We start from the raw sequence: 27,619 nt of genomic DNA on the forward strand, positions 1-27,619 counted from the left end.
ATTCATTACGGTAGAGCAAAATATAGTTAAATATGCATAGATTCAGGAATTGTTGGTAAAATAGCACGTGGTATGCTAATACGACAGTCACGTGGTTAACACTCGGCTTGTTTTGGAAATAAAGTGTGTCTTTTGAAACCTGCTGTCCCTGGAAACTGTTGTCCGAGGCTGGGCCTTCTCCACTAGGTACCGAACCGTTCGCGGTAGCTCAGTGGTAGAGCGTTCGCTTAGTACCCGGGAGGTCGTGAGTTCGAGTCCCACTCGTGCTATGGCTGCGTCAAACCGAATCTAATAAAATCACATCTTCTCAAACCGTTACACTGGAGAAGGAGCTGACAGCATTGCAGTTGAGGTCATGTTATTTCACCTTTCCCACTTGACCATTCAAATGAGTTTGCTAACATGAAAATTTTGCTGTGAAGCACGGGAGAATAATCGAAGATGATGGCAGCCATGAGCGATGTTAGAACGCAACAGAAAATATATTTCATTGTAAAGTATCTAAGATTCTTTAACGCTGATATTTGGAATTCATTTAAACTTTCCGGCATGGATCGACGCCTAGAATCCAAATACGCTTCAGTGAAACGATACCTGATTGGTCTTTAATTCTTTGTCAAGCCATTGTTATTGGTCGAATACAGTGTATTTATTAAATTATTCATGAGACTGGGGTCAACAACATGACCACAAATACAATGTTGTCGGATCATTCTCCAGTGTAATGGTTAGAGAATATCTGATTTTAATTAGATTGCGTCTTTAAGACGTTAACATTGGTAGTGATTTCTCTTTCGCCAAACACTCGAGGCGTTTAGAAATGAGAATCACGGGCAGTGGCGGATTGAAAGGGGGGGGGAGACACAGACGGCGCCCCCCCCCCAGAAAATGTTCAAATTTAAGGTAAATGGTGGCCTCTTATTTAAAAAAAATGTAAAGGATAAAAGTAGCAATAAATGATGTCTTCCACTCTCGGAGATTTATTGAATTATACTTTTTTTGAAAGAACTTACATTTTTTCCCAAAAATCCTGAAAATGTGCGTCATTTTATTAATTTCACCTTATCAAAAATGATGAAAAATAGTAAAAATGACTACATAGGAGACATATTTCAAGCCCTATAAAACCTGTAAAATCCAGGAGCTCCCAGGGGCGAAGCCCCCGGGCCCCCACAAGGGCTTCGCCCTGGATCCACTGGGGGTCTGAAGACGCCCCCCCCCCCGACCTCCTGCCTCATAAAGTTGCGCCCCTAACCATAATTCCTTGATCCGCCCCTGACGGGTCTTACGGATATGACCCTTAAAACGGAGGTCCCATGCCGCAACAGGCGTTGGCACGTTAAAGAACCCTCACTGCTACAACACTGAACACTAAGCATAGGTCTAAATTTGTGGTACTTCACCTACAGCTGGTGACGTCTCAATATTAGTGAAAAATTCTTGACGGGACGTAAAAACAATCGATCAACATATCCACTACCGAGGGACAACAGTTGATTGTTTCCCAATTAGGCATGAAATAACTCTTATTTCCTAATCAACTATATTTACACATAATACACCAAAACAAGATGTAGGTAAAATGAATACACTTTTACTGATAGATTGTTTTATTTTTATCTATATACTCGTTGATTTAAGGTTGATCGATCCTCATGTGATGTCATAGGGTTTTGCGAAAATCTTAATAATTTAAACATTGCGCATGATAGAAATATATCTTTCTTAGCAATTTTATTCACTGGATATAATAAAAAATCTGGTAAACAATTAATACTGAAAAAGTTTATATTTTCCATAGATAATCAATTATTTATGATTAAAACTTTTTTGTCAAGGGCAATAACTCCTATGCTGCAATTTCCTTTACTGGACGTCTATTATACATTGGTTTCCCTAATATCCACAATTAATCTATACATATTTATGAATTAGCAGTGTTTTAAAACTATTGATATTTAAATTTTGTCATTTCAACAAGTTCTTATTTATTTTTATTATTCTGTTTAACGAAAATGTGTGATTTTCTGATGTTGATGTGTACTTCTGTTTTCGTGTATCTGACCTTTTTAAAAAGGTGGCAACATACACATTTTCTTTGGTCATTAATTAAATAAAACTATATTGAGTGGAAATTTATAAATTTTTTTCCACTTTTAACCATTAATATTGATAAGTCACATGAGGATGGAGCGACCTTAACACTGTACCTAACATAGCTTCACCAACAGTTCTTCCCATTCTCTCTTTCTGGTCATCACCTATGCAGGCACATCCTCACAATGTCAAGGTTTTGTGATTACGAAAGGGCATAGTTTTGAATACTTGTTTCGGACTTGTGTCCTGAGAGGGTCATGATATGTCGGGCTTCAAACCATCCAGTAAGGTTATAGATTTTGCCCAATATGGAGCGCCAAATTAACATAAACTCAAATTATTGAAGATATATTCAATTATTTGAAGATATCGTCAAATCAATTTTTGCTCTCTTTAATTGAATTGGTGCGCACATTAAATCAATTATTGCTCTCATCAAATGAATTAATGCGCGCTTCAATTCAATCATTGCTCTCATCAATTGAATTAATGCGCGCATCAATTGAATTAATGAGAGCAATAATTGATTTGATGCGCGCATTAATTCAATTATTGCTCTCTTCAATTCAATTGATGAGAGCATCAATTTCGTAGAAATATTGCTCGCAATAATTAATTTAGAGCTCAGTATAAATGATTTGACGATCTCTTTAATTCAATTGAAAATATCTTCAATTATTTACAATGAATTATTGTGCACATTAATTGAATTGATGATAGTATTAAAATTCTTCAGCTGAATTGATGCGCTGTTTAATTGAATTAATGATCTCTTCAAATGAATTAATGATATTGACAAATTGAATTGATGCGCGCTACAATTCAATTGAAGAGAGCAATAATTGATATAATGTGCACATTAAATCAATTGATGAGAGCAATAATTGATTTAATGCGCGCATTAATTAAATTATTGCTCTCTTCAATTGAATTAATGATATCATTAATTCATTTAAAGACAGCAATAATTCTTTTAAAGAAAGCAACTTTATAATTAAAGATATCTTCAAATCAACATATCCAGAATTGAATTAATGGTCTCTTTAATTGAATTGTTGCTCTCCTTAAAAGAATTGATGCGCTCATTCGTTCCTTATACAAAGGCATTGTAAACAATTAAAGATATCTTCAACTGAATTAAAGAGATCATCAAATTATTTATACCGAGCTCTAAATTAATTATTGCGAGAAAAAAATTTCTACGAAATTGATGCTCTCATCAATTGGATTGAAGAGAGCAATAATTATAATTGAATTAATGCGCGCAACAAATCTGTTATTGCTCTCATTAATTCAATTGATGCGCGCATCAATGGAATTGAATTGCTCTCATTAATCAATTGATGCGCGCATTAGATCAATTGATGAGAGCAATAATTGAATTGAAGCGCGCATTTATTCATTTGATGAGAGCAGTAATAATTGAATTGATGATACCTTCAAATAATTGAAGATATCTTCAATAATTTAAGTTTATGTTAGTTTGGCGAACGTGTACTATTAAAAATCATTATTGATATGTAGTAAGTCTAAATATAACTCTGTGTTTTAAAAACTTTGTATCAGTCAACCCGAGAGACTACATTAAAGGGGAGGCGAATTTTATCTATATATGGTAACTTTCACAGGGGCCTGAGATACCATTTTTTAAATTATTATAATTAAAAGAGTTCGGTTATACAATCTGTTTCGTTTCGGTAGGTTTCGTTTCGTTTCGGTAATCGCACTTTACAGGTACCAAGATTTGATAGGTTATATTGCTACACATTGTCAAGTTCAAAGGGTTTTTGAACTTTTGGTCCTCTACACTGTGTATAGTGTTGCAGACTTAGAACTATTGAAAATGGCAATGGTAGAGAGTGTGTTAGTATTTTACGTTATAAAAGGCAATTAGATACACAGGTATTGAAGGTGTGGCGGTCAGACGGGTTCAATATTACCGGTAGTCAGATAGCACAGATGGTAGACCACAGAAGAGGCTTCTGTGGCGTCTTTTATTTCGTGTTCACTGGGATATATCGAATCGACATGTAAATGAAAATAATTATTGTTAATAGATAAAACATCGTCGATATATATCTAGATGCCGAGTTGAAGACCAAATCAAGAATTTTTTTTCTTCCCCTGTAGAAGCTTTTGAATAAATTCTGCCTCATAAGAATGTAAAAATAAGTCAGCTAATAATGAAGCAGAATTCGTGTCCATGGGAATTCCAATATACTGTTGGAAGAAAAATGTCAGATTATGTACCATATGAAAGAAAAAAAGCCGTTATATTTGGATGTTTTATTGAACAAACATGTTGAAAGTAAACTAACAATTGTACTATACTAAGGCCCATGTCTGGGGAGGGGTGCGACCACGGGCACTAGCTTGTTTCTGTAAATAAGTTATGACTTCTGTATTCTAGTGCCGGGGGGGGGGGGGGGGGGGTTATCACAATTTGAGGGCAACAATAATATTCGGCTTGAAAATAGTATTTCCCCTAATTTTCATTATCATGCTTCACTGTATATTTAGGGACATGGTATTATAATTTTACCCTTCATCGACCAAACTCGCATAGTTCACAATAATTCGCACCCCCGTCTTGGGCCTCTGGAAACTCCATCGTTTCGCCTTTCCGAAAAATCCAGGTTACGCGAGCCTGGCTTCATGCCACTCACAATATGTCCAGTTTATATATTGGTCTACGAAATTATTTTAAGATGTGATATATAACATAATTAACTGTCAATCGTCCTCTCACACCGTACTCCGCACGTCTGGTTACGCTCAGCTGTCATGTAGGCCTAGCAGTCGCAGGCCTATTTTTATCTCTCGTTTACATATTTACCTGTTAAGCATCATGGTGTGGAAAGTTGACATCAAGTCGATAGTCTTAGAGGCAGATGAACTTCAGGTTTCCGTCAGAGACAACGATAAATGTAAGTAGATGTACATAGCGAGCTATTTGGGTTGGTCTACTGCACCTTACTGGTCAAGTGTCACGTGAGGTCATACTCTCGTTGTTTGTTGTTTGTTTACATCTCGCTGTTGCAGGACATCGGCTTGTACACAGTGATGCATGGTCACTCTGTACACACCTTAAATCTGCATATGCATTGGTAAATATTGCTGCTTATGTAAAATAACAAATTGGAGAAAATATTAAGAAATGTAAATGAGAACGAAGGTTGCACTAATGAACGATGAGATCTCTTTTGTACGTCACAAAACCATTTCAGGCCCTGTAAAGACAGGTTCTCAGAAAGCCTAGTCAGTTTCCAAACTAAGTTTGGAATAGGACATGGCATAGTTGAAATTTAAAGATTCAAAGTGTCCACTTTCAGACAATTTTAGCTTGCCTTAATTAAGACTGTCGGATTTGTTTATTTATAATTTAGGCCCTTATGCAATTTTTGCTATTTATGGAGATTAAATGATCAAAACTACTAAGTGCCTTATTAGGCTGTTGTTAAGTCTAGCTTTTGTGTATCAATAACAACATACTTAGTAATTAGCTCACCTGATCCATATATTATTTCACATATTACATGTTAACTTTTGTCGGTTGTCTGTCGTTAAACTAAACTTGACAAAGTATCCAGGGTGGGTGGGGGGATGGGGGCTCAACATTTTTAGAGTCCTATGTAGGCTTTAATACAATGGTTGTTATTTTGATGCTGTGTGTTGTTCAGTGTTGTGGATTGGATTTTCAGTTACACACAGCCAACACTTAATGTATGCGATAATCCATGATGATTGACCTCGTCAACCCTTCAGAAATCAGTCTTCCACTCGTCAAGATAATTTTTATGTTCCATGGTTGTGGTGCATGCCCATATATTGGTTCACTGTAAACTGATACTGAAAGAGAACTGGCCATTCTCCCAAATCCCCAATTAACAAATTATGCTCATCATTAACTTGCACTTTCACAACACAAGTGTGAAATTGTAAACGCCCACCTGTATGAGTACTCTCTGATGGGTGATGCCCCCAGAACTCTGCCTCACAGGTATGGTCACACTGGGAGAATCGGAACACCTCTCTCTCCAGACGTGGGACAATTCGGTAGTGTAAGGTATATTTGTACATGACCTTCATACTTACTCTGGTTAGTGGGTTAACATTTTGGCTAATTGGTTGGGACCTATTGTTGTGAGAGAAGTCCTGGGTTTGATTCTCATTGGAAGCCATGCAGTTTTAGTTATCTCTCAGTCTGTTACATTAAGGAGTTATGCTACACCAGAGAAATTTGATATGGATGAAAAGTTGAGGATATGTGCAACAATATTTTGAAATTTAAAACTTTCAATTTACTTTATTCATATAGTAAAAAAATACAGTTTTAGCAGAAAGTAATCTGCAAAAATGTTTAAACCCCTGTTGGATTTGAACAAGCAATCTGCAGATCAGCAGCTGGACACACTAACCTACTGAGCTACTCAACTAGACAATTAATTCTAAATGGAATAGACAAATATTGCTGATATTTATTATTTCATTCATGTTTTAAAATGAAGTCAGTCATTATGACAACATAGTCTATCTCCTTACAGTATGCTCAATTTCCACAGGTAATATAAAGATCTGTGATGTGATTGGCTGTCACTCATGTGAAAGGCCCGCCAGCTTCCTGTCCAGTCTGTTTTCACTTCCTCCTAACATTGCCATCAGGTATATTTCTAAAGGTCCAAAGTACAAATGGACGACAGAGACCGTGGAGGTAACGGGGTCAGAGGAGGAGTGCGAGGCTCTCAAGAACAGGATAAATGAAAAACTGGGTCAAGGTGAGGATGCTAAATATGAAGAATTGACAGGTATAATCAGGGAAGCATTCCCAGTTAAAGCTTAGTACACAATATCAAAAACCGCAGGGATTAAGAATGCTTAGTACACAATATCAAAAACCGCAGGGATTAAGAATGCTTAGTACACAATATCAAAACCCGCAGAGATTAAGAATGCTTAGTACACAATACCAAAAACCGCAAAGATTAAGAATGCTTAGTACACAATATCAAAAACCACAGAGATTAAGAATGCTTAGTACACAATATCAAAACCCGCAGAGATTAAGAATGCTTAGTACACAATATCAAAACCCGCAGAGATTAAGAATGCTTAGTACACAATATCAAAACCCGCAGAGATTAAGAATGCTTAGTACACAATATCAAAAACCTGCAGAGATTAAGAATGCTTAGTACACAATATCAAAAACCGCAGGGATTAAGAATGCTTAGTACACAATATCAAAAACCGCAGGGATTAAAAATGCTTAGTACACAATACCAAAAACCGCAGAGATTAAGAATGCTTAGTATACAATATCAAAAACCTGCAGAGATGTAAGAATGCTTAGTACACAATATCAAAAACCCGCAGAGATTAAGAATGCTTAGTACACAATATCAAAAACCGCAGAGATTAAAAATGCTTAGTACACAATATCAAAAATCAAGAGATTAAGAGAACATGGTGCACAATGTTGAAAACCTCAGAGATTAAGGATGCTTTAATAGTACACAGAGATTAATAGAAGTAAATGCGTGCTTGTTAGATATATGTACATGTATACAACTTGCTTAATAGTGCATACCTTTTGTACCCAAGTGCTTTAAGACATTACCTTTCCCAACACTAAAACACTGAAACAATAGATTTGGAAAATGTCTAGCTGCAAAATGGTAGAGCTACGTAGATCTCTGAAAAAAGATTTGGACGGATCAGAGATCTGGGACTGATCAGAGATCTGTGATTCGTCCCAATATTTTTCCAGAGAGCTACAGTTCTGCAGAGAAAATGTCTTGCCAGGTGGATGAAAATTCTACTCCAACATAGCAGAAGAAATATACTTATTTAATCCTATTTGCTCTAAAAATTTCTAAGAGAACATAAAACAAAAGCAATTAACACAGACACAATGAGTATTCCAAAATTTGTTCACAAGGCACAAACAGAATTTTTTCTATAACTTTGAAAAAGAGTATTCCACTTTAGGTCCGATTCTGGACCTTTGTAAACTGCAGAAAATTAAAGGTTTAACTTTAAACTAACTTTCATTTTTGCATTCAAGTGATTTATTGGCATCTTTGTTGATATTTATGCTGAGCAAAGGAGTAGGGGGAGTCCATTGTGATGAGTAGGGGGGGGGGGGGGGGGGTCCATTCAGATTTCCATGAAATTGTGGAAAGTCATATGTTGCGACCTTCATCTCCCCGTTAACAAACCAAAGGAAGACATTTTGTTATTTAAATTATATTTTTAGCTCTTCTGAGCCAAAGGCTCAAAGAGCTAATGCTATGGCCATTTGTGCGGTGTGCGGTGTGCGTAAACTTTTTAGAAAAAGGGCTATAACACAAGAACCCCTTGGCCAATTTTTTTCAAATTTGTTACAGGGTATCATTGGCCCAAGGGCTTTCATACATACTAAATAGAGGGATGTGACCCTTTAACAAGGGGAGATAATCAGGAAAATACAAACAAAAGTAGTGGTTGCTAAAAAATCTTCTTCTCAAGAACCACTGGGCAGATTATCACCAAACTTACACATAAGGATGAGGATATGTTGTAGATTACAAAGTGTTCAAGGCATTACCCTGGGGCAAAGGGCGTGGTCTCAAGGTCACTTCAAAGTTGACCTAAATTTATATTTCCTTAAATCTTTGATATTTTAGTCATTATAAGGACTAGGATCATCAAATTTTGACAGTTGATGCATCTTAGGACCTTGTGTCAAGTTGTCTCAAAAGTAGGTCACGGTGACCTACTTTTTGAATTTTGCAGGTATTTATTTTAAAATTAATTTTGATGCATATCTTGGACACTTTGAAGCCTATGATCATCAAAACTTGTCAGTTGGTGGATCATGGGACCTTGAAATGCATGAACTGAAAAATAGGTCACCGTGACCTACTTTGTGAATTTTATGGCTTATCATTTATAGATATATTTTAAGTTGTTATTTCAAATACCAAGAGGTTTAGAATCATCAAATCTTGTAAGTTGATGCATCTTGAGGCCTTTAAACATATTTATAAAAAAAGTAGGTCACAGTGACCTACTTTTTGAATTTTGCAGATATTCAAATTTCACATTTTCAATTTTAGATGCATATTTTGGGCACTGTAAAACCTAGGATCATCAAACTTTGTCAGTTGATGCGTCTTCAGTCTTCGGTTTGTGTCGACCAAAAAGTAGGTCACCGTGACCTACTTTTGGTATTTGACAGCTAAATTACTATATTTCAGACACTATTTGACCTACAATCATCAAACTTTGTCAGTTGATGCATCTTGAGTCTTCGGAGTGTATTGACCAAAAAGTAGGTCACTGTGACCTACTTTTGGCATTTGACAGTTATATTTATATATTTCAGTCACTAATTGACCTACAATCATCAAACTTTGACAGTTGATGCATCTTGAGTCTACGGAGTGTGTCGACCAAAAAGTAGGTCACCTTGACCTACTTTTGGAATTTGACGGCTATATATGTATATTTCAGATACTATTTGACCTACAGTCATCAAACTTTGTCAGTTGATGGGTCTTGCATGTTCGAAGGGTTTTGACCAAAAAGTAGGTCACCTTGACCTACTTTTGGAATTGGACGGCTATATTTATATGTTTCAGATACTATTTGAGCTACAGTCATCAAACTTTGTCAGTTGATGCGTCTTGCATGTTCAAAGGGTGTCGACCAAAAAGTAGGTCACCTTGACCTACTTTTGGAATTGGACGGCTATATTTACATAATTCAGATACTATTTGACCTACAGTCATTAAACTTTGTCAGTTGTTGGGTCTTGCATGTTTGAAGGGTGTTGACGAAAAAGTAGGTCACCTTGACCTACGATTGGAATTTGACAGCTATATTTCAATATTCAGATACTAATTGGCTTAAAATCATCAAACTTTGTCAGTTGATATTTCTTGGGTTCTCAAAATGTGTAAACCAAAAAGTAGGTCACATTGACCTACTTTTTTTGAATTCTTAGGATTTAACTAAAGATTTAGAATACTAAGAGGCTAAGAATAGAAATGGTGGGGTTGTACAATTTATCAGAAGAGCGATTCTAGGCCCTTGGGCCTCTTGTTTGCATTTGTATGCTCCCCTTTGATAAAGAGGGGCATATTGTTTTGCATCAGTAAATTGATCTGTCTGTTGGTCAGTCTGTAGACCAAGTTTGGTCTGGTCAGTATCTAAAGAATTCTTTGCTTGACAGTTATCAAACTTGGTATAGTGGTTGCCCTTAGAGAGTAGATGACCCCTATTGATTTTCAGGTCACAAGGTCAAAAGTCAAGGTTCAGTCTGTAAACCAAGTTTTGTCCTCTCAATATCTATAGAACCCTTTGCTTCACAATTACCAAACTTGGTATGGTGGTTGCCCCTACAGATCAGACCCCTATTGATTTTCAGGTTACAAGGGCAAGGGTCAAACTGGATCAGGATATAGCAACATATTGTCCACTCAATATCTTGAAAACGCTTTGCTTGGACAAACATCAAACTTGGTACACTGCTTCTTGACTAATCTCCATATTTGGTAATGATTTCCATATTTTAACGATGGTAAAGGGAAATAGTGCAAGAAGGACAAACTCTAATCTCATAAAATAAGCCATCAAATATTAGGTAAGCGTTATTTATTATTGTAAATTAAGATAAATGATAAAAACAAATTATTTTGGAAAGGAGAAATGAAAAAATATATTTGTTGAATATGTTCATCAAAATTATTTATAAAAGATCATATGAAAGATTATTTGTACCGTATTTTCCATGGTAAGATCAATGTAGAATACAACCAACATTTCAATGCCCAAATTGACATGAAAATCACTGATGAGTGAGGAAGATAGACATTTGTTAATCCAACAAAAATGTTACGCTGGAAGGCGGGAAATGTTTGTATCTTAATTTGCAATCTCTTTTGCAAGGTCAGTTGCTATGCAAATTATGTAATTGAAAATATCTTACATGTATATACCTGCAACTATGTATGGTTGAGTAAAACAAAAAGAGAAAGAAAAAAACCCACCTTTCTAATATTTTATTCACCACTATGTTTACATGATGTATGACTTTGTATAGTTGTGTCAATGAATTGAAATTTTTATATTTGTTAAGATAAAGAAAGACCCAGGAAACTAGCAGTCTTTATTAACCCCATAGGAGGTAGCCAGAACTCTCTAGATGTGTACAGCAGAGTTATCTGCCCTTTGTTCAAAGCTGCAAACATCACATGCGATGTCCTGGGTAAGTGTGATTGATCATGCAATCCCCCGCTGTTTTTTAAATTAAATGGCTTCAGTTTTCAAAAATACCTCTTAATAATGTGTTTGATGTCTTCAGTTTCTGAGCGGCCGAAGCATATGATTGAGTTGATTAGCGGGTTTGATACAGCTAGTGTTGATGGGTGAGTACTGAAACAATTGTAGGGTGTTTGAGTGGATTTGTAGACCAGGTCATGGGTTATTTTGATTGGTTCTGTCATCACTGGTGATGAATTATATCTCCCGGCCCTCTTCCGTGGGAGACATTGTTTTTGTACTTTCTGTCCGTCCGTCTGTCTGTCACAAAATCATGTGAACGTTTCTCCTCTTATATTGCTTATCGGATAGACTTGAAACTTTGTAAAATGTTTCATTGCCATTTATAGATGTGTATATTGTCGGGACAGGAGGACCCATTTATTTTCCTAAAAGTTATAGTGAATCTAAGAGGGGTGGAGGATGTAAAATAGCTTGTGAATACTTTTCCTATATGACTTAAAAATATCTGATAGATTTGAAACTTTGTACAATGCTTCATTGCCATTTGTAGATGTGCATGTTGTCGGGACAGGAGGATCCAATTATTTTCCTAAAAGTTATAGTGGATCTGAGAGGGGTGGAGGATGTAAAATAGGTTGTGAACACTTCTCCTATATGGCTTAGCGGATAGACTTGAAACTTTGTACAATACTTCATTGCCATTTGTAGATGTGCATATTGTTGGGACAGGAGGATCCAATTATTTTCCTAAAAGTTACAGTGGATCTAAGAGGGATGGAGGATGTTGAATTAGCTTTTGAACGCTTCTTCTCCTCTATGGCTTATTTGTTAGACTTGAAATTTTGTACAATACTTCAATGCCATTTTCAGGTGTGCATATTGTAGGGACAGTAGGATCCAATTGTTATCCTTAAAGTTATAGTGGATTTTAGGGATGGAGGGTGTAAAATAGTTTTTGAACACTCAATTCTCCTATATGGCTTATCGGAGTTCATAATGTCTATATTCCTGCTCATGCTTTCTCCTCCATACCATGCAGTACATTAAGGTTTCATTTGGAGCACTTCCAATTTGGAGAGCTGGGGAGACATTTTTTTCTCATAAAAACAATCTTTAGTTGATATTGTTTCAATACTTAGTACCAAACTTTTTACCATTTTATAGGATATTCAATCTTTATGATTACTCACGATATTTATAAGGCAATGAAATTCATTTTGAGATAATATTTTGAATTCGATATCAAAATTGATGACAAGTATTTGTGTGATTTTAGCAAGGTGAGGGTAGATACATTTTCTTATTTTTGACTTGCGTCTTTTCTCAGTTCATGAACCTGATCAGTATCAATGGGAACATCTCAATGATCTATTGCCCTCAGTTGAAATATTGTGGTCTATTTGTGTACCTTGATATTTGTATTTTGCTGTTGATTACAATGCATCTAGAAGACAGTATAACACACTCATAACTGAATAATTGTATTTGCCTGCAAATAAGTGACTGAATTTTTTGGTAGACTGGTTTTCATGGCGATTGAATTTTGTAATAGACTGGTTCTCTAAGTGACTGAATTTTGTGATAGACTGGTTCTCTAAGTGACTGAATTTTGTAATAGACTGGTTCTCAAAGTGACTGAATTTTGTGATAGACTGGTTCTGTAAGTGACTGAATTTTGTAATAGACTGGTTCTCTAAGTGACTGAATTTTGTGATAGACTGGTTCTCTAAGTGACTGAATTTTGTAATAGACTGGTTCTCAAAGTGACTGAATTTTGTGATAGACTGGTTCTGTAAGTGACTGAATTTTGTAATAGACTGGGTCTCTAAGTGACTGAATTTTGTGATAGACTGGTTCTTATGGTGACTGAATTTGTGATAGACTGGTTCTCTAAGTGACTGAATGTATTTTGTGATAGACTGGTTCTCATGGTGACTGAAATTTGTGATAGACTGGTTCTCTAAGTGACTGGATGTATTTTGTGATAGACTGGTTCTCATATGGTGTCTGAAATTTGTGATAGACTGCATGGTTCTCTAAGTGATTGAATGTATTGTTCTCTAAGTGATTGAATGTATTTTGTGATAAACTGGTTCTTATGGTGATTGAATTTTGTGATAGACTGGTTCTCATGGGTGGTGATGGAACTCTGCTTGAGATCTTGAATGCTCTCCTGACCAAGGTCCAGAAAGAGTCTGGAGTGGATTATGACCAGCCGACCAGTAAACTAAAGCCATTGGAGGTTCCAATTGGAGTGATTCCAACAGGTAACAATTTCAGTGATATAATATTATATAGGGTTCAAACGATACACCCCCTTCACGAAATGATATGTATTGCAATACTTATGCCGCGATTCAATATTTTCAATTCAATACATTTTACAGAAGAAACCAATGATAACGTTGAAGTAAAATTTAATTACAAAGATTTGCAGTCACAATTTAAAAGCAAACTGTTTCGGAACCGTGAAACAGTAAGATGCCTGTGGGTGTTGCTAAAACGCAGAACGCAAAATGGAACGGAAAGGAAAACAGAAAATATTGTATGCAGTAATGTTATGAGGAGGTCAGCATTTTGTGAAATCAAAAGGCTTATTATGAACAAGGGAAACAGAAATTACAGAGAGAACAAGAAGTCATCCACAGAATCCACCGTTTCATATACTTCATACTAATGCATATGTATTTTAAACCCATTAACTTAACCATGAAAAATATTGAGCAAGCCTCTGTGGGTATCATCCTTTTCCCCGGCTTTGTTATGTTCTGCCCCCTCCAGATTGTGACAGTATGTTGTTTCACAAATAAAGAAAAAAATAAAATAAACATTCTTAAAAAGACTTGAATTATAATTTAACCCCTTTCAATTTTTATACTCTATTCTGACTGCCACCTTAAGAACAGATTCTATGAGCTTATCAAATGAATAAAAGGGCCCCCCACCCCCCCAAAAACAACATTGTAAAAGATAAAATATTTTTAAACTATTTTCCTCAAACCTAAACTTTTTAAATCAATTAAACTTGCTTTTAATCGAACTAGATATTTTTAAGATAATTGGATTTAAATCTACACCATCCTGGTACAGTATATTACACGTTTATGTATCATATCAATTTTAAAACTAACAAGTCCGATGTGTATATAAGGTTTGCCTCATTTGGGATGAATTTATGGGATAGTTCGTACATTTACCGATATCCTGCTGATTAGTGTTGAACCCAAAGAGATACAGTGAAAAAGAAAGATTGAGACAGAACCAATGACAACTAACTTAAGGTGAAGTTAATGATCCATAGTCAGAGGAATTAACAGATTTATTTCATAATGTATGAAATAGCTAAAAGGCTAACAGAGAATTTATGCTTAAATGGAATTATAAGGTCATCTTATTATAATCTAAATGTGTAGTTTAGAAGTCCTCCCTATTTACGATTGGAGTGCTGTTGTCACTAAGTCTCTGTTAGTTAGAAAATAATAAATCAAACACAAAATGTTTAACTTGCTGACTTAATAAGATCATGAATTGTTGTTGTTAGGGCTATTCCAGAAATAAATACATTGGGGGGGTGGGGGGGGGGGGGGGGGTAGGGAGGCACCTTTTGTATATACCAAGCACCCATAAAAAAAAATAAAAAATTGCCCCATGACCCATCAAATTGATAAAACTCATTTTACAATGACCCATCTAATTAAAAAAATACCCTATAACCAGATATACCCACCACAAAAATATTTTAAAAAATGAAAACAGTACAAATCTCGTGAGGTTTTCGGGACAAACATTCTAGTAGTGAGCGCTGGCTCGTACTGCGAGCTCTAATGACTAGAGCGCGGGAAATAATCCAAGCTAAATCTCAACCTTTAACAAGGAAAAATTTTTGACGCCAATCCCAGAAGTCCCTTGTCAAAAATGGCTGAGATCTCACTAAGTCACACCTTGGAATATGATTGTGAACTTACGCGGAATATCATCCTAATCTTGTGGCCTCCTAGCTCCAAAATTTAGTGCACCATTAGGCGAAATGTTTAACGGAGTGCAATGTTTATGAAAGACATGCTAAGATGATGTGTGACATCATGTCTACATTTTGACGCATATCATAATAAGGCAGACAGTGGCGGATCTAAATACGTACTTGTTAAAAGTCATACTACCGGGACATTATTATTACGTGAACATTAGGCATACATAATCGATTAAAATACTAAATTCCCAATAGGAATTTATTATTCTAACAAAACAAAAAAAGGGAGACTAACTTCTCAAAAATTGTTAGAATATGTGAGGGATCACAGGTACTGAATTAGTGCTATTTAAAAAATTACGAAAAATCGATTGGATTGAAAACATTTAAAAAATTTTTTTGGGTTTTTTCCCGCGACTAAAAATAACAAGTGCTTCAATCCATTTCCTTTTAACATGTCCGGTAATGCAAACCACGAAGACAACCCCCCCCCCTCCCTCATGATAACCAACCCCATGCCACTTGCTAAATAAATTAACGACTGAAAAATCCTTAATTAATTCTAATTTTGTAAATTGATCTTAATTAATGTATTCTCACAACAACAGTATTCCAGGAGAGGGGGAGGGGGGGGGGGCACATATACATGCCAAACAGTTGAATTTATCAATTTATTTTTAAATTTTCATGATATATTGAAATGCGTATATCATACAATTAGTAACTTGAAAAGATTGAGAGTAGAAAAAAGGAAAGTAGAGGCTGAGAGCATACAGTTCAGAACAGGTTGTGCATCAAAGGTTAAGCAAGTCACAGTGACATTCATGTATACATGTTTTAATGATTTTTAATATAAAACCCTGGGAGAAAATTCTTGTAATGAGTATTTTGCAAATAGATATTGTTTAAATTGAACCTGATCAATACAAATATGTACATATATGAAGCTGCGCTCGCTCAAACAGTAGCACCGTCAACATATTAGTCAATGAAGCGGCAATGCCTGTGCGACATTGTAGTTCTGAAGAAACAATGTCACATCAACAATCAAAGGTATCTATGGCGGGAATGTTGGAAAGATTGGGAGTCCAAGCGATGCTATTATCATGAAATGGGTATGGATATGTTTTTCCACGAATCGTTCGTTTTCTAATGGAGGCCTCTATATCACCATCACACTGACTGATAAATATAACGCATCGGTACCCTCGCATAAATCAACCAAGGTTTGCCTATTTTTATTAGAAAACGGAATAGCTATTGATTTCAAAATATTCCCAAAATCGATGCACTGTAAACTGTAATAATCTACAGAACAGAGTTCGCCGCCATCACGTCCCAAGGGACCCTACTAAACACGCCTCTAATTTGAAGAGTGCCATAATGGAAATAGAAAGTTATGCGCTACAAAGAGCGACAACTCGAATAGTTCTATGTTACTTCCGATTTCGAAAGCAGCATTTCGAAAGCACGTTTTCAATTTTCCCTCCGATGTTTTGTAACCAACACGACAAGAGCGACAATAAAAATATTCTGAAAACTGAACACCCACGTGGCACAAAATTAAAAAATAATAGAAACTACCCACTACTCATAATAAATATTTTTTTAACAGTCCAACCACGGACCAAATAAAATATGAAAAAATACGACCACCCACACAAAAAAATATCGTTTGCCGCCCGACCCCCCCATTTGATCATTTCTGGAACAGCCCTTACATGTATTATACATTTAACACTCCCAAGTATACACATACACGGTATTATGTGTAAATTTACATGTAAATGTGCGTTGATGACATTTTTACCACGGGGGGGGGGGGGGGGGGGGGGATATAAACCATGGGTGTTCTTTCCATTCTCTATCCATCTAAGTGTTGCTGCTTGCCAATACCTCGGTCAATACCAAAATTTAAAATTTCTTGTAAAACGCTATGTAAATTCTTGTACAAACGTTTAACTTCGCTTAATCATTTTATGATGAAGATAAAATTGTTTTACCGCTTGTAAACAGATTCCTGAAATTTTGATTTTAATCAAAATAAAGCATTTTTTCCCTGATACTTGGTGTTATCCTAGCTACATTAATCATTCTAATTCTTAAATTCTGTTCCATTATCCGTTCTCTCTTCCGTTCCATTTTCCATTCCTCGTTTTAGCAACACCCGATGCCTGTTGGGTCTGTAGTTTAAACTGATAAAGTTCATTATTCTTTTTGTCAGACTCGAGGCTATAAGAACAGTCTGACCATTATTGGACCTTTTGCATGTAAAAATGATAAGTACAGGTCAAGCCTGTGGTATTTTACCAAACCCGGTTTTAAAAAAATGTATTGAACTGAAAATCAAGGCAATGCATCCAATATTGAATCGAGCATTTATATTGAACAGTATTGATATTTCGGTGGATCGTTTCAGCCCTAACACAATGTTTTATAAAGTCATTGATATGATAATTTGTCTATACAATGTTTTATAAAGTCAGTGATGTGATAATTTGTCTGTACAATATTTATAATGTCAGTGATGTGATAATTTGTCAGTACAATGTTTTATAATGTCAGTGATATGATAATTGGTCTACACAATGTTTTATAATGTCAGTGATATGATAATTTGTCTGCACAATGTTTTATAAAGTCAGTGATATGATAATTGGTCTACACAATGTTTTATAATGTCAATGATATGATAATGTGTCTGTACAATGTTTTATAATGTCAGTGATATGATAATGTGTCTGTACAATGTTTTATAAAGTCAGTGATATGATAATTGGTCTACACAATGTTTTATAATGTCAGTGATATGATAATTTGTCTGTACAATATTTTATAATGTCAGTGATATGATAATTTGTCTGCACAATGTTTTATAATGTCAGTGATATGATAATTGGTCTACACAATGTTTTATAATGTCAGTGATATGATAATGTGTCTGTACAATATTTTATAATGTCAGTGATATGATAATTTGTCTGCACAATGTTTTATAATGTCAGTGATATGATAATTTGTCTGTACAATGTTTTATAAAGTCAGTGATATGATAATGTGTCTGTACAATGTTTTATAATGTCAGTGATATGATAATTTGTCTGTACAATATTTTATAATGTCAGTGATATGATAATTGGTCTACACAATGTTTTATAATGTCAATGATATGATAATGTGTCTGTACAATGTTTTATAATGTCAGTGATATGATAATGTGTCTGTACAATGTTTTATAAAGTCAGTGATATGATAATTGGTCTACACAATGTTTTATAATGTCAGTGATATGATAATTTGTCTGTACAATATTTTATAATGTCAGTGATATGATAATTGGTCTACACAATGTTTTATAATGTCAATGATATGATAATGTGTCTGTACAATGTTTTATAATGTCAGTGATATGATAATGTGTCTGTACAATGTTTTATAAAGTCAGTGATATGATAATTGGTCTACACAATGATTTATAAAGTCAGTGATATGATAATTTGTCTGTACAATGTTTTATAATGTCAGTGATATGATAATTGGTCTACACAATGTTTTATAATGTCAGTGATATGATAATGTGTCTGTACAATGTCTTATAAAGTCAATGATATGATAATTTGTCTGTACACTGTTTTATAATGTCAGTGATATGATAATGTGTCTGTACAATGTTTTATAAAGTCAGTGATATGATAATTGGTCTACACAATGTTTTATAATGTCAGTGATATGATAATGTGTCTGTACAATGTTTTATAATGTCAGTGATATGATAATTTGTCTGTACAATGTTTTATAAAGTCAGTGATATGATAATTGGTCTACACAATGTTTTATAATGTCAGTGATATGATAATGTGTCTGTACAATGTTTTATAATGTCAGTGATATGATAATTTGTCTGTACAATGTTTTATAAAGTCAGTGATATGATAATTGGTCTACACAATGTTTTATAATGTCAGTGATATGATAATGTGTCTGTACAATGTTTTATAATGTCAGTGATATCATAATGTGTCTGTACAATGTTTTATAATGTCAGTGATATCATAATGTGTTTGTACAATGTTTTATAATGTCAGTGATATGATAATTTGTCTGTACAATGTTTTATAATGTCAGTGATATGATAATGTGTCTGTACAATGTTTTATAATGTCAGTGATATGATAATTTGTCTGTACAATGTTTTATAATGTCAGTGATGTGATAATTTGTCAGTGATGTGATAATTTCTTTGCACAATGCTTTGTTTACTTGCACAGTTGCTTATAGGTACATAATTCGTCTTGGTCCGTTGATTTTTCATTAAGTTATGGCCCTTGGACTTAGAAAAGTAGCATGAATTATCAGTTTTCTTGCCTTTTTAGCTCACCCGAGTTGAAAGCTCAAGTGAGCTTTGTTGTCTGTCGTCTGTCTGTAAACATTTTACATTTTCGACTTCTCCAGAACCGCTGAGCCAATTTCAACCAAACTTGACCAAAAGCATCCTTGGGTGAAGGGCTTTCAAGTTTGTTCAAATGAAGGGCCATGTCCCTTTCAAAGGGGAAATAAACACAAAAATAGGGTGGGGTCATTTAAAAATCTTCTTAAGAACCACTAGACCAGAAAAGCTGAAATTTATATGAAAGCTTCCTGACATAGTGCAGATTCAAGTTTGTTCAAATCATGGCCCCCGGGGGTTGGATGGGGCCACAATAGGGAATCAAAGTTTTACATAGAAATATATAGGGAAAATCTTTAAAAATCTTCTCAAAAAACTACTGAGCCAGGAAAGTTGAAATTTACATGAAAGCTTCCTGACATAGTGCAGATGTAAGCATGTTAAAATCATGGCCCCCGGGTGCAGGATGGGGCCACAATAGGGGATCAAAGTTTTACATACAAATATATAGGAAAGATCTTTAAAAACCATCTTCTCAAGAACCACTGAGCCAGAAAAGCTGAGATTCACATGAAAGCTTCTTGACATAGTGCAGATGCAAGTTTGTTCAAATCATGACCCCCTGGGGGTAGGATGGGGCCACAATAGGGGATCAAAGTTTTACATAGAAATACATAGGGAAAATCTTTAAAAATCTTCTTCTCAAGAACCACTGAGCCAGAAAAGCTGATATTTAGATAAAAGCGTCTTGACATAGTGCAGATTTAAGTGTGTTAAAATCATGGCCCCCGGGGTAGGATGTCGCCACAAGGGGGGGGGGGGGGATCAAAGTTTTACATACAAATATAAAGGGGAAATCTTTAAAACACTTTTTCTCAAAAACTACTGGGCCAGGAAAGTGGAAATTTACATGAAAGCTTTCTAATATAGTGGAGATTCAAGTTTATTAAAATCATGGCCCCTGGGGGTAAGATGAGGCAACAATAGGGGATAAAAGTTTTACATACAAATACTGTGGAATCAGTAGAATTCATGGTGGCTCAATTTTCATGGAACTCGTGGGTACCCCTCACCCACGAATTTACATCCTCAACAAATAAAGACAACTAGTATACAAGAATCTTACATATATATAAATCCATGAAATTACGTCCCCACGAACCCGTAAAAATTCAGCAATCCACGAAAATTGGCCCCCACGAATTTAAATGATTCTACAGTATATAGGGATAATCTTTTTCTGAATTTAAATCATTGGAGTAGGTTGGGGCCACAATAGGGATCAAAGTTTTACATGCGAATATATAGGAAAAATCTTTAAATATGAGCCAAGGTGACTCAGGTGAGCGATGTGGCCCATGGACCTCTTGTTGAATGGTTTGATGAACTCTGGCTGTGCAATGTTAAGTCCCAGTTTTCTCTGGCAGAGGGTGGGGAACGATACTCTCAGTTTTATTGTGAAATTCAATGTAGCTTAATGCAAAAAAAACCCACTACAGTGAAGTGTACATGTATATGTCCAAATCTCTGCATTCTTGTGAAGTATGGTTATGTTTTACGATGGTTGCAATGTTTATGTATTTTTTTGTGTTTTTAGATGTAATTATTGCTGTATAACTCAATGCTATGGTTATCGTTATCACAGGTACAGGAAATGGTACGGCTAAAGGGTTGTATGGCAATATAGACGTCGTAACTGCTGTTCTTCACATCATTAAAGGTCAGTCCGATAAAATCTGACATTGTCAGAACAGGCCACTGATTCCTGGGATACTTGGGCCAATTCAACTTAATTGATAGATTATCATCCCCGCCCGCCCCTCAAAAATCGGGCCGCCCTGAATTTGTTTATTTTGAGAAACTTGTGATTTCAGGAAAATTTTCATGCCCAACTCCGGTATTTACACCTCTTGTTTATATTTCCGGTATAGCAGCATGAAAAGCTACAGGAATAAAATAGATATGGTTTTCTTAATTTCTTGTGTTCTTACGGGCGTAAATCTTGAAGAAGTTAGCTGTCATTTATGATATCAGTAAATGATACTTTATTCATAAAAGCAACAATGCAAGTGGTTATAAGGTTGTCTTTCCCTTTAATGTTACACATATCACAATGTTACACATATCACAATGTTACACATATCACAATGTTACACATATCACAATGTTACATATCACAATGTTACACATATCACAATGTTACACATATCACAATGTTACACATATCACAATGTTACACATATCACAATGTTACACATATCACAATGTTACATATCACAATGTTACACATATCACAATGTTACACATATCACAATGTTACACATATCACAATGTTACATATCACAATGTTACACATATCACAATGTTACACATATCACAATGTTACATATCACAATGTTACACATATCACAATGTTACATATCACAATGTTACATATCACAATGTTACATAATATGTAAGGTCTTTCGTCAGTATCTATAAAGGCACTTTGGGGACATTTACGAAATAAGAACACATCTTGTTTTACACTAGCTGTTGCAAATTATTAGAATTTAGCTTAGATATGCAGAACAGGAAATGTTTTCTTAATTTCATAGCCCTTGACACTTAGCTAGCACATGACATTGTGATACTCAAATGACCAATAATTAAGGCCTGTGGGCCTCTTGTTTCTCTTAAGGTAATTCCACCCCTCTAGAATTATAGGTTCAATCTTATATTTGATTGTTGATTCTTCAAATAATATGTTAGTAACAAATAAAAATGATAAAATAAATATGTTGCAGTAATTTTTTATCAATTAATTAACACACATATACCTGTATCAACGTCAGAAAATTGCAATTTTCCATAAACAGCATTATCAAAATTTCACAAAAACTGGTTGAAACGATCGTATTCATAACAATTTCATGAAACTGTTTCTTTAAAAAATATACAAAATGTTTGTGAAAATTAAAGGAAATCTATTGCTTAATGGAATTTAGTAAATCACGAAAACAGAGTTATTGCCCTTGGATTCATATGTATAACTTATAAGACTTTTGAAATATCTTATGGTTAATAAGATTTTTTACAATAACTATTGAAAAAGACTCCAACAAAATTATGTTCCTGTCATGCATAAATCTTGTTAATTCATTGACTTTGCGAAATCTTATGACGTCACAGGAGGGTGGAACTATGTTAAAATAGAAAAGAACGTCACTTTTAGCAGTCTGAATTACTGGATATTATTATCATATTTACATTTCCAGGTGGGACAGATTTTAACAATGTCCAGGGAGTATACAGTGGGGGAAAGCTTGTGTCTTTCAGTGCGATTCTCGTTGCTTATGGATTGTTCTCAGACTTGATTTATCACGTTGACAAAGAGAGATGGCTGAAAAAGGCAAGATATGTGGGTACGAAATAGTTTGATGATGTCATTTTTAAATAATAATTTAAGAAAGGACTATATAATGTACATGTATTCCCCCAAATGACTTTCAATTTTTGAAAGGAAAGGACTATGTATGATAACTGGCATTGAGCCATAAAACTCCAAAATATAAACCTGTAGAAGATGAAATCTTCATCAATTTCATAAAAGGGATCATGTCCAACAATTTCATGTAATCTAGAACAGCTGTCTCTGATATTTACAGCCATTTAGAGTACATATCATCAAAAGTGATGCAATTTCTCAATTTCACTCAAATTCAATTAATTTAAAAAAAAATTAATTTATTGTGAACGTTTAATCTAATAGTATGGTGTTGATATGAAGTTTGTCTATAGCTATATAGCTAGCTCCGTTTGATGTTTTCTGAAAGAACACTGAAAAAATAACGATATGTCAATTAAAATACCGAAAACTGCAGCCTAAGTGTAAGAATACTAACTTAACATTGTGATTCCTGCACAAAACACGTACTCTTAATTTGAAGCAGAAGCATGAAAGTTGATTAGTGTGTGCAAATAAAGCCCTTTATCATATACTGTAGGGTCTTTCTTTATTTTCCTGAAGGGTTTACTGTAAACATAAAATTTTACCATGTGGTATTTATTTATTCCAAGTCCGCAGTCGCATAAAATCCACGTAATTTCATATGCCAGTGGACTTAAATTATGAAACCTACATCATAGCCATTTAAGTTAGGGTAGGTACATGTACTTGTGGACTCAGTAAGCAGGGCTAGACCCGACGATGTTGTTTAACTGCTTATCGCAGTGGAGGAAATTAAGCACCAAGGCTGCTGATCAAGTTTTTAAAAATTCTCCCTGAATTCACTAAAAACTGCAACTCTTTGTTCAACAATGTACTTGTATCTGATGTAACCAGTCACAGCAGGAGAATAAATTGGCTACAATGCTTGTCAAAACTCGTTCCCATATATCAATCTTTCTTTCATTTTAGTTGTACCATTGAAGTATATGCTTTTCAAAAGACAGAGGGTATTCAAGGCTAAAGTGACTCTTTTTCCTCGGTGAGTAGATGGGAACAAACTATCATACACGGTGAAAGGCCACCAGTTTGAACCGTGATTATATTATAGTGCTGTTACAGCAGTCATTAGTGGCTAATTTCATCATCAATACGGAAATATTAATATTGTGATATTAACATCACACAACACTGATTAGTGATTTATTCATAATAAATATCCTGCATGTTAACACAGATAAATATCCTACATGTATGTACATGTTAACACATATAAATATCCTATGTACATGTTAACACAGATAAATATCCTATGTACATGTTAACACAGATAATATCCTATGTACATGTTAACACAGATAAATATCCTATGTACATGTTAACACAGATAAATATCATACATACATGTTAACACAAATGAATATCCTATGTACATGTTAACACAGATAAATATCCTGCATATATGTTAACACAGATAAACATCCTATGTACATGTTAACACAGATAAATATCCTATGTACATGTTAACACAGATAAATATCCTATGTACATGTTAACACAGATAAATATCCTATGTACATGTTAACACAGATAATATCCTATGTACATGTTAACACAGATAAATATCCTAAGTACATGTTAACACAGATAAATATCCTATGTACATGTTAACACAGATAGTCATCCTATGTACATGTTAACACAGATAAATATCCTATGTACATGTTAACACAGATAAATATCCTATCTTCATGTTAACACAGATAAATATCCTATCTTCATGTTAACACTGATTAGTGATCGATGATTTACTTATGATGCTAGATGCTTACATGCTAGATTTTGAAGCTGAAATAAGAACTATGCATGTTAACTCTGGATTCCCGCTTACATTTTCAACTTGTATATTTCAGAATTAAGCTTTGCAATTTTGCTGATGAAATTTTTTAAATGCAAAGTAGAATTCTTTAGTTATTGATTAATGTTAATACCAGTGTTAATAAATCAATTGCTCTTAATTCCAACTCCTTTTGATAACGGGATAGAAAAATCTGTTCCTTGAAATCAGGCTTTAGAACATCATATATTTTAAAATGCTTATATTTATATAAATACATAACCATTTAATATGTCAAATTGCTTTATATCATTTTTTAATTTAAAAAAAAGGTTAATCTTCATTTTGACTAGTTTAAGCTCATTTGCAATTGATCAACGAGTGAAGATTTATGTGGTGTTTTGGTCTGTAAACATATGTTCCCCTGTAAAAACAACAAAAGATTTGGCCGACTAATTGACAATTTAGATACCTTTATGTTTCACAGAGAAGGGGGGGGGTGTTAAAAATATTTCCGCTTTCCATTGATTTCTATAGTTTAACCCAAATTATAGTTATATGTAGCGCTCTTTGTTTTGTCAAATAAATAAACTTTTATGAAAATTCAAATAGATATCTATATTGATATAGAATAACATTTAAAAATGATAACTTGGAAATTGACCAGAGGGTAGGCAGCAAAACAGTACTATCATTGACAGTTCTTACAGTACTATCATTGACAGTTCTTACAGTACTATCATTGACAGTTCTTACAGTACTATCATTGACAGTTCTTACAGTACTATCATTGACAGTTTTTACAGTACAGTAAAACTCGAATATAGCGAACACGGATATAGCGAAATTACGGCTATAACGAAGTGAAAACGATTTCCCCGGCAAATTCTTTATATATTCTATATAAAAAGTCGCGTCTATAACGAACACGGATATAGCGAATTTACGGATATAACGAAGTAAATTCCCATTCCCCTTGAATTAAAAATGAACATAAAATCACCTTTTATAACGAATTTATTTTTATCATTTTAAACTCTTTGTGATTTTTAACAATTGTTTTCCATTGACATACATTATCCACACTTATTACAAAATTTCTGTTTGTATTTTTTCAAAAAAGGTTGTTAACGCAAAACAATACTTACACAATCATTTAGGAAATATTATTATTTACTATTCTCGTTAATCAAATTTGAAGTTTGATTGCATATACTGTACATGTGTGCATTTCGCGAAATTTTGTTGACATTTCTCTCTCGACATGTTCTTGCATGACTTAATAATCCATCAAGATAAATTATCATATATAAATCAATGTGTATATTTCTTGTATAAAAATATTTCTTCTCGAAAATATATAGGCTTCATTTCTCTTAAAGACGATACAAACGCAAGTATATCGATTGCTGCTTTCTTATATAACTGGTATATATGTAGAACAAATCAGTTTTATAACGAATTCGTTGTATTTTAATTATGAATTCGCTATAATCGTATAGCGAATTACGCTTATAGCGAATTTTTGTAGAGGGTCCCCAGAAATTCGCTATATCAGAGTTTTACTGTACTATCATTCACAGTTCTTACAGTACTATCATTCACAGTTCTTACAATACTATCATTCACAGTTCTTACAGTACTATCATTGACAGTTCTTACAGTACTATCATTCACAGTTCTTACAGTACTATCATTCACAGTTCTTACAGTTGCAGAATTTGTGTAAAGTTAATTTGTAAATTGAACAATAATTATAGTTTATATGGATTATTTCATAAAATGATGGATTAATATATTCATTGTGATGGAGTGATATATTTATTAATCTGTATACCAGAAAATGTTGGACAACTTGTGAAAAATATTTAAAACAATTTGGAATCAGAAGATTCAGTTGCTTAATGAAAGTGCTGTGAATGGGGAGATTGATTTAATTATTCCCAATCTTTTTTTTTATTTAAAGGAAGCCATGTTCTGATTCTCAAGGAGCCACAGGTAGTGAAGAATCGGAGGCAATGGAAGAAAAAGGTGACAGCTTTGTTATCCATGTATTGTGTGAAAAAATGATCTCATGAATATCAATTTATTTGCATCCAGTCCTTGATTTCAGAGATAGAAGGGAGATTTGCAAGCGTCACATCATGCGGGGCCAGTCAGAGTTTTCTCTGTGGCCCATTTGGCCCCTCTCTCGTGTCATATATAACACAACCTGGGGACTTTGTGGTAGTGTCTTATAAAGAATGTGGAAAACTAGAATTTCTTAATCATTTTGTGAGCTTTGGACTGGAAAAACCTGATGCAGTGAGTACAATGTATGGGATTTAGTTGTGAATGAAGAGCAACATCAAATGGCATTCATCTTGTGTTTATCATTTTTTCTTCAACTTTTTTTTAATTTATCAGTGGCACAGCTGACTGTAGCAGTGGGGTCTGTGACAGCTAACTGTAGAAGTGGGGTCTGTGACAGCTGACTGTAGAAGTGGGGTGTGTGACAGCTAACTGTAGCAGTGGGGTGTGTGACAGCTAACTGTAGCAGTGGGGTCTGTGACAGCTGACTGTAGAAGTGGGATGTGTGACAGCTAACTGTAGCAGTGGGGTATATAACAGCTAACTGTTGATGTGGGGTCTGTG

The 27,619-nt window shown here is 34.6% G+C and overlaps 1 protein-coding gene across 2 annotated transcripts; it reads left to right on the forward strand.

Annotated features, from left to right (window-relative positions):
• The first annotated feature begins 4,731 nt into the window (after window positions 1-4,731).
• On the forward strand, window positions 4,732-27,619 carry LOC125671669 (ceramide kinase-like). Of its 2 annotated transcripts, none has more exons than XM_056139794.1 (10): window positions 4,732-5,024; window positions 6,660-6,872; window positions 11,219-11,347; window positions 11,444-11,507; window positions 13,486-13,631; window positions 21,367-21,441; window positions 22,979-23,125; window positions 24,121-24,190; window positions 26,952-27,016; window positions 27,105-27,615. In XM_056139794.1, exons 1-10 carry the CDS (start codon window positions 4,946-4,948, stop codon window positions 27,311-27,313), a joined length of 1,197 nt encoding a protein of 398 aa, XP_055995769.1. In that variant the 5' UTR covers window positions 4,732-4,945; the 3' UTR covers window positions 27,314-27,615. The 2 variants fall into 2 exon arrangements, with proteins under 2 accessions (XP_055995769.1, XP_055995771.1); XM_056139796.1 differs by having other exon boundaries at window positions 4,813-5,024; window positions 27,099-27,619.

This window comes from Ostrea edulis, chromosome 1, assembly GCF_947568905.1.
Source record: "Ostrea edulis chromosome 1, xbOstEdul1.1, whole genome shotgun sequence".
Taxonomy (NCBI): Eukaryota; Metazoa; Mollusca; class Bivalvia; order Ostreida; family Ostreidae; genus Ostrea; species Ostrea edulis.

Excerpts from the sequence above, each read along its gene's own strand:
- LOC125671669 (XM_056139796.1), top strand. The coding sequence starts at position 4,946 with ATGGTGTGGAAAGTTGACATCAAGTCGATAGTCTTAGAGGCAGATGAA. Across the intron at positions 13,632-21,366 it reads AATTGGAGTGATTCCAACAG|GTACAGGAAATGGTACGGCT; the intron begins GTAACAATTTCA and ends TCGTTATCACAG. Across the intron at positions 23,126-24,120 it reads GAAAAAGGCAAGATATGTGG|TTGTACCATTGAAGTATATG; the intron begins GTACGAAATAGT and ends CTTTCATTTTAG.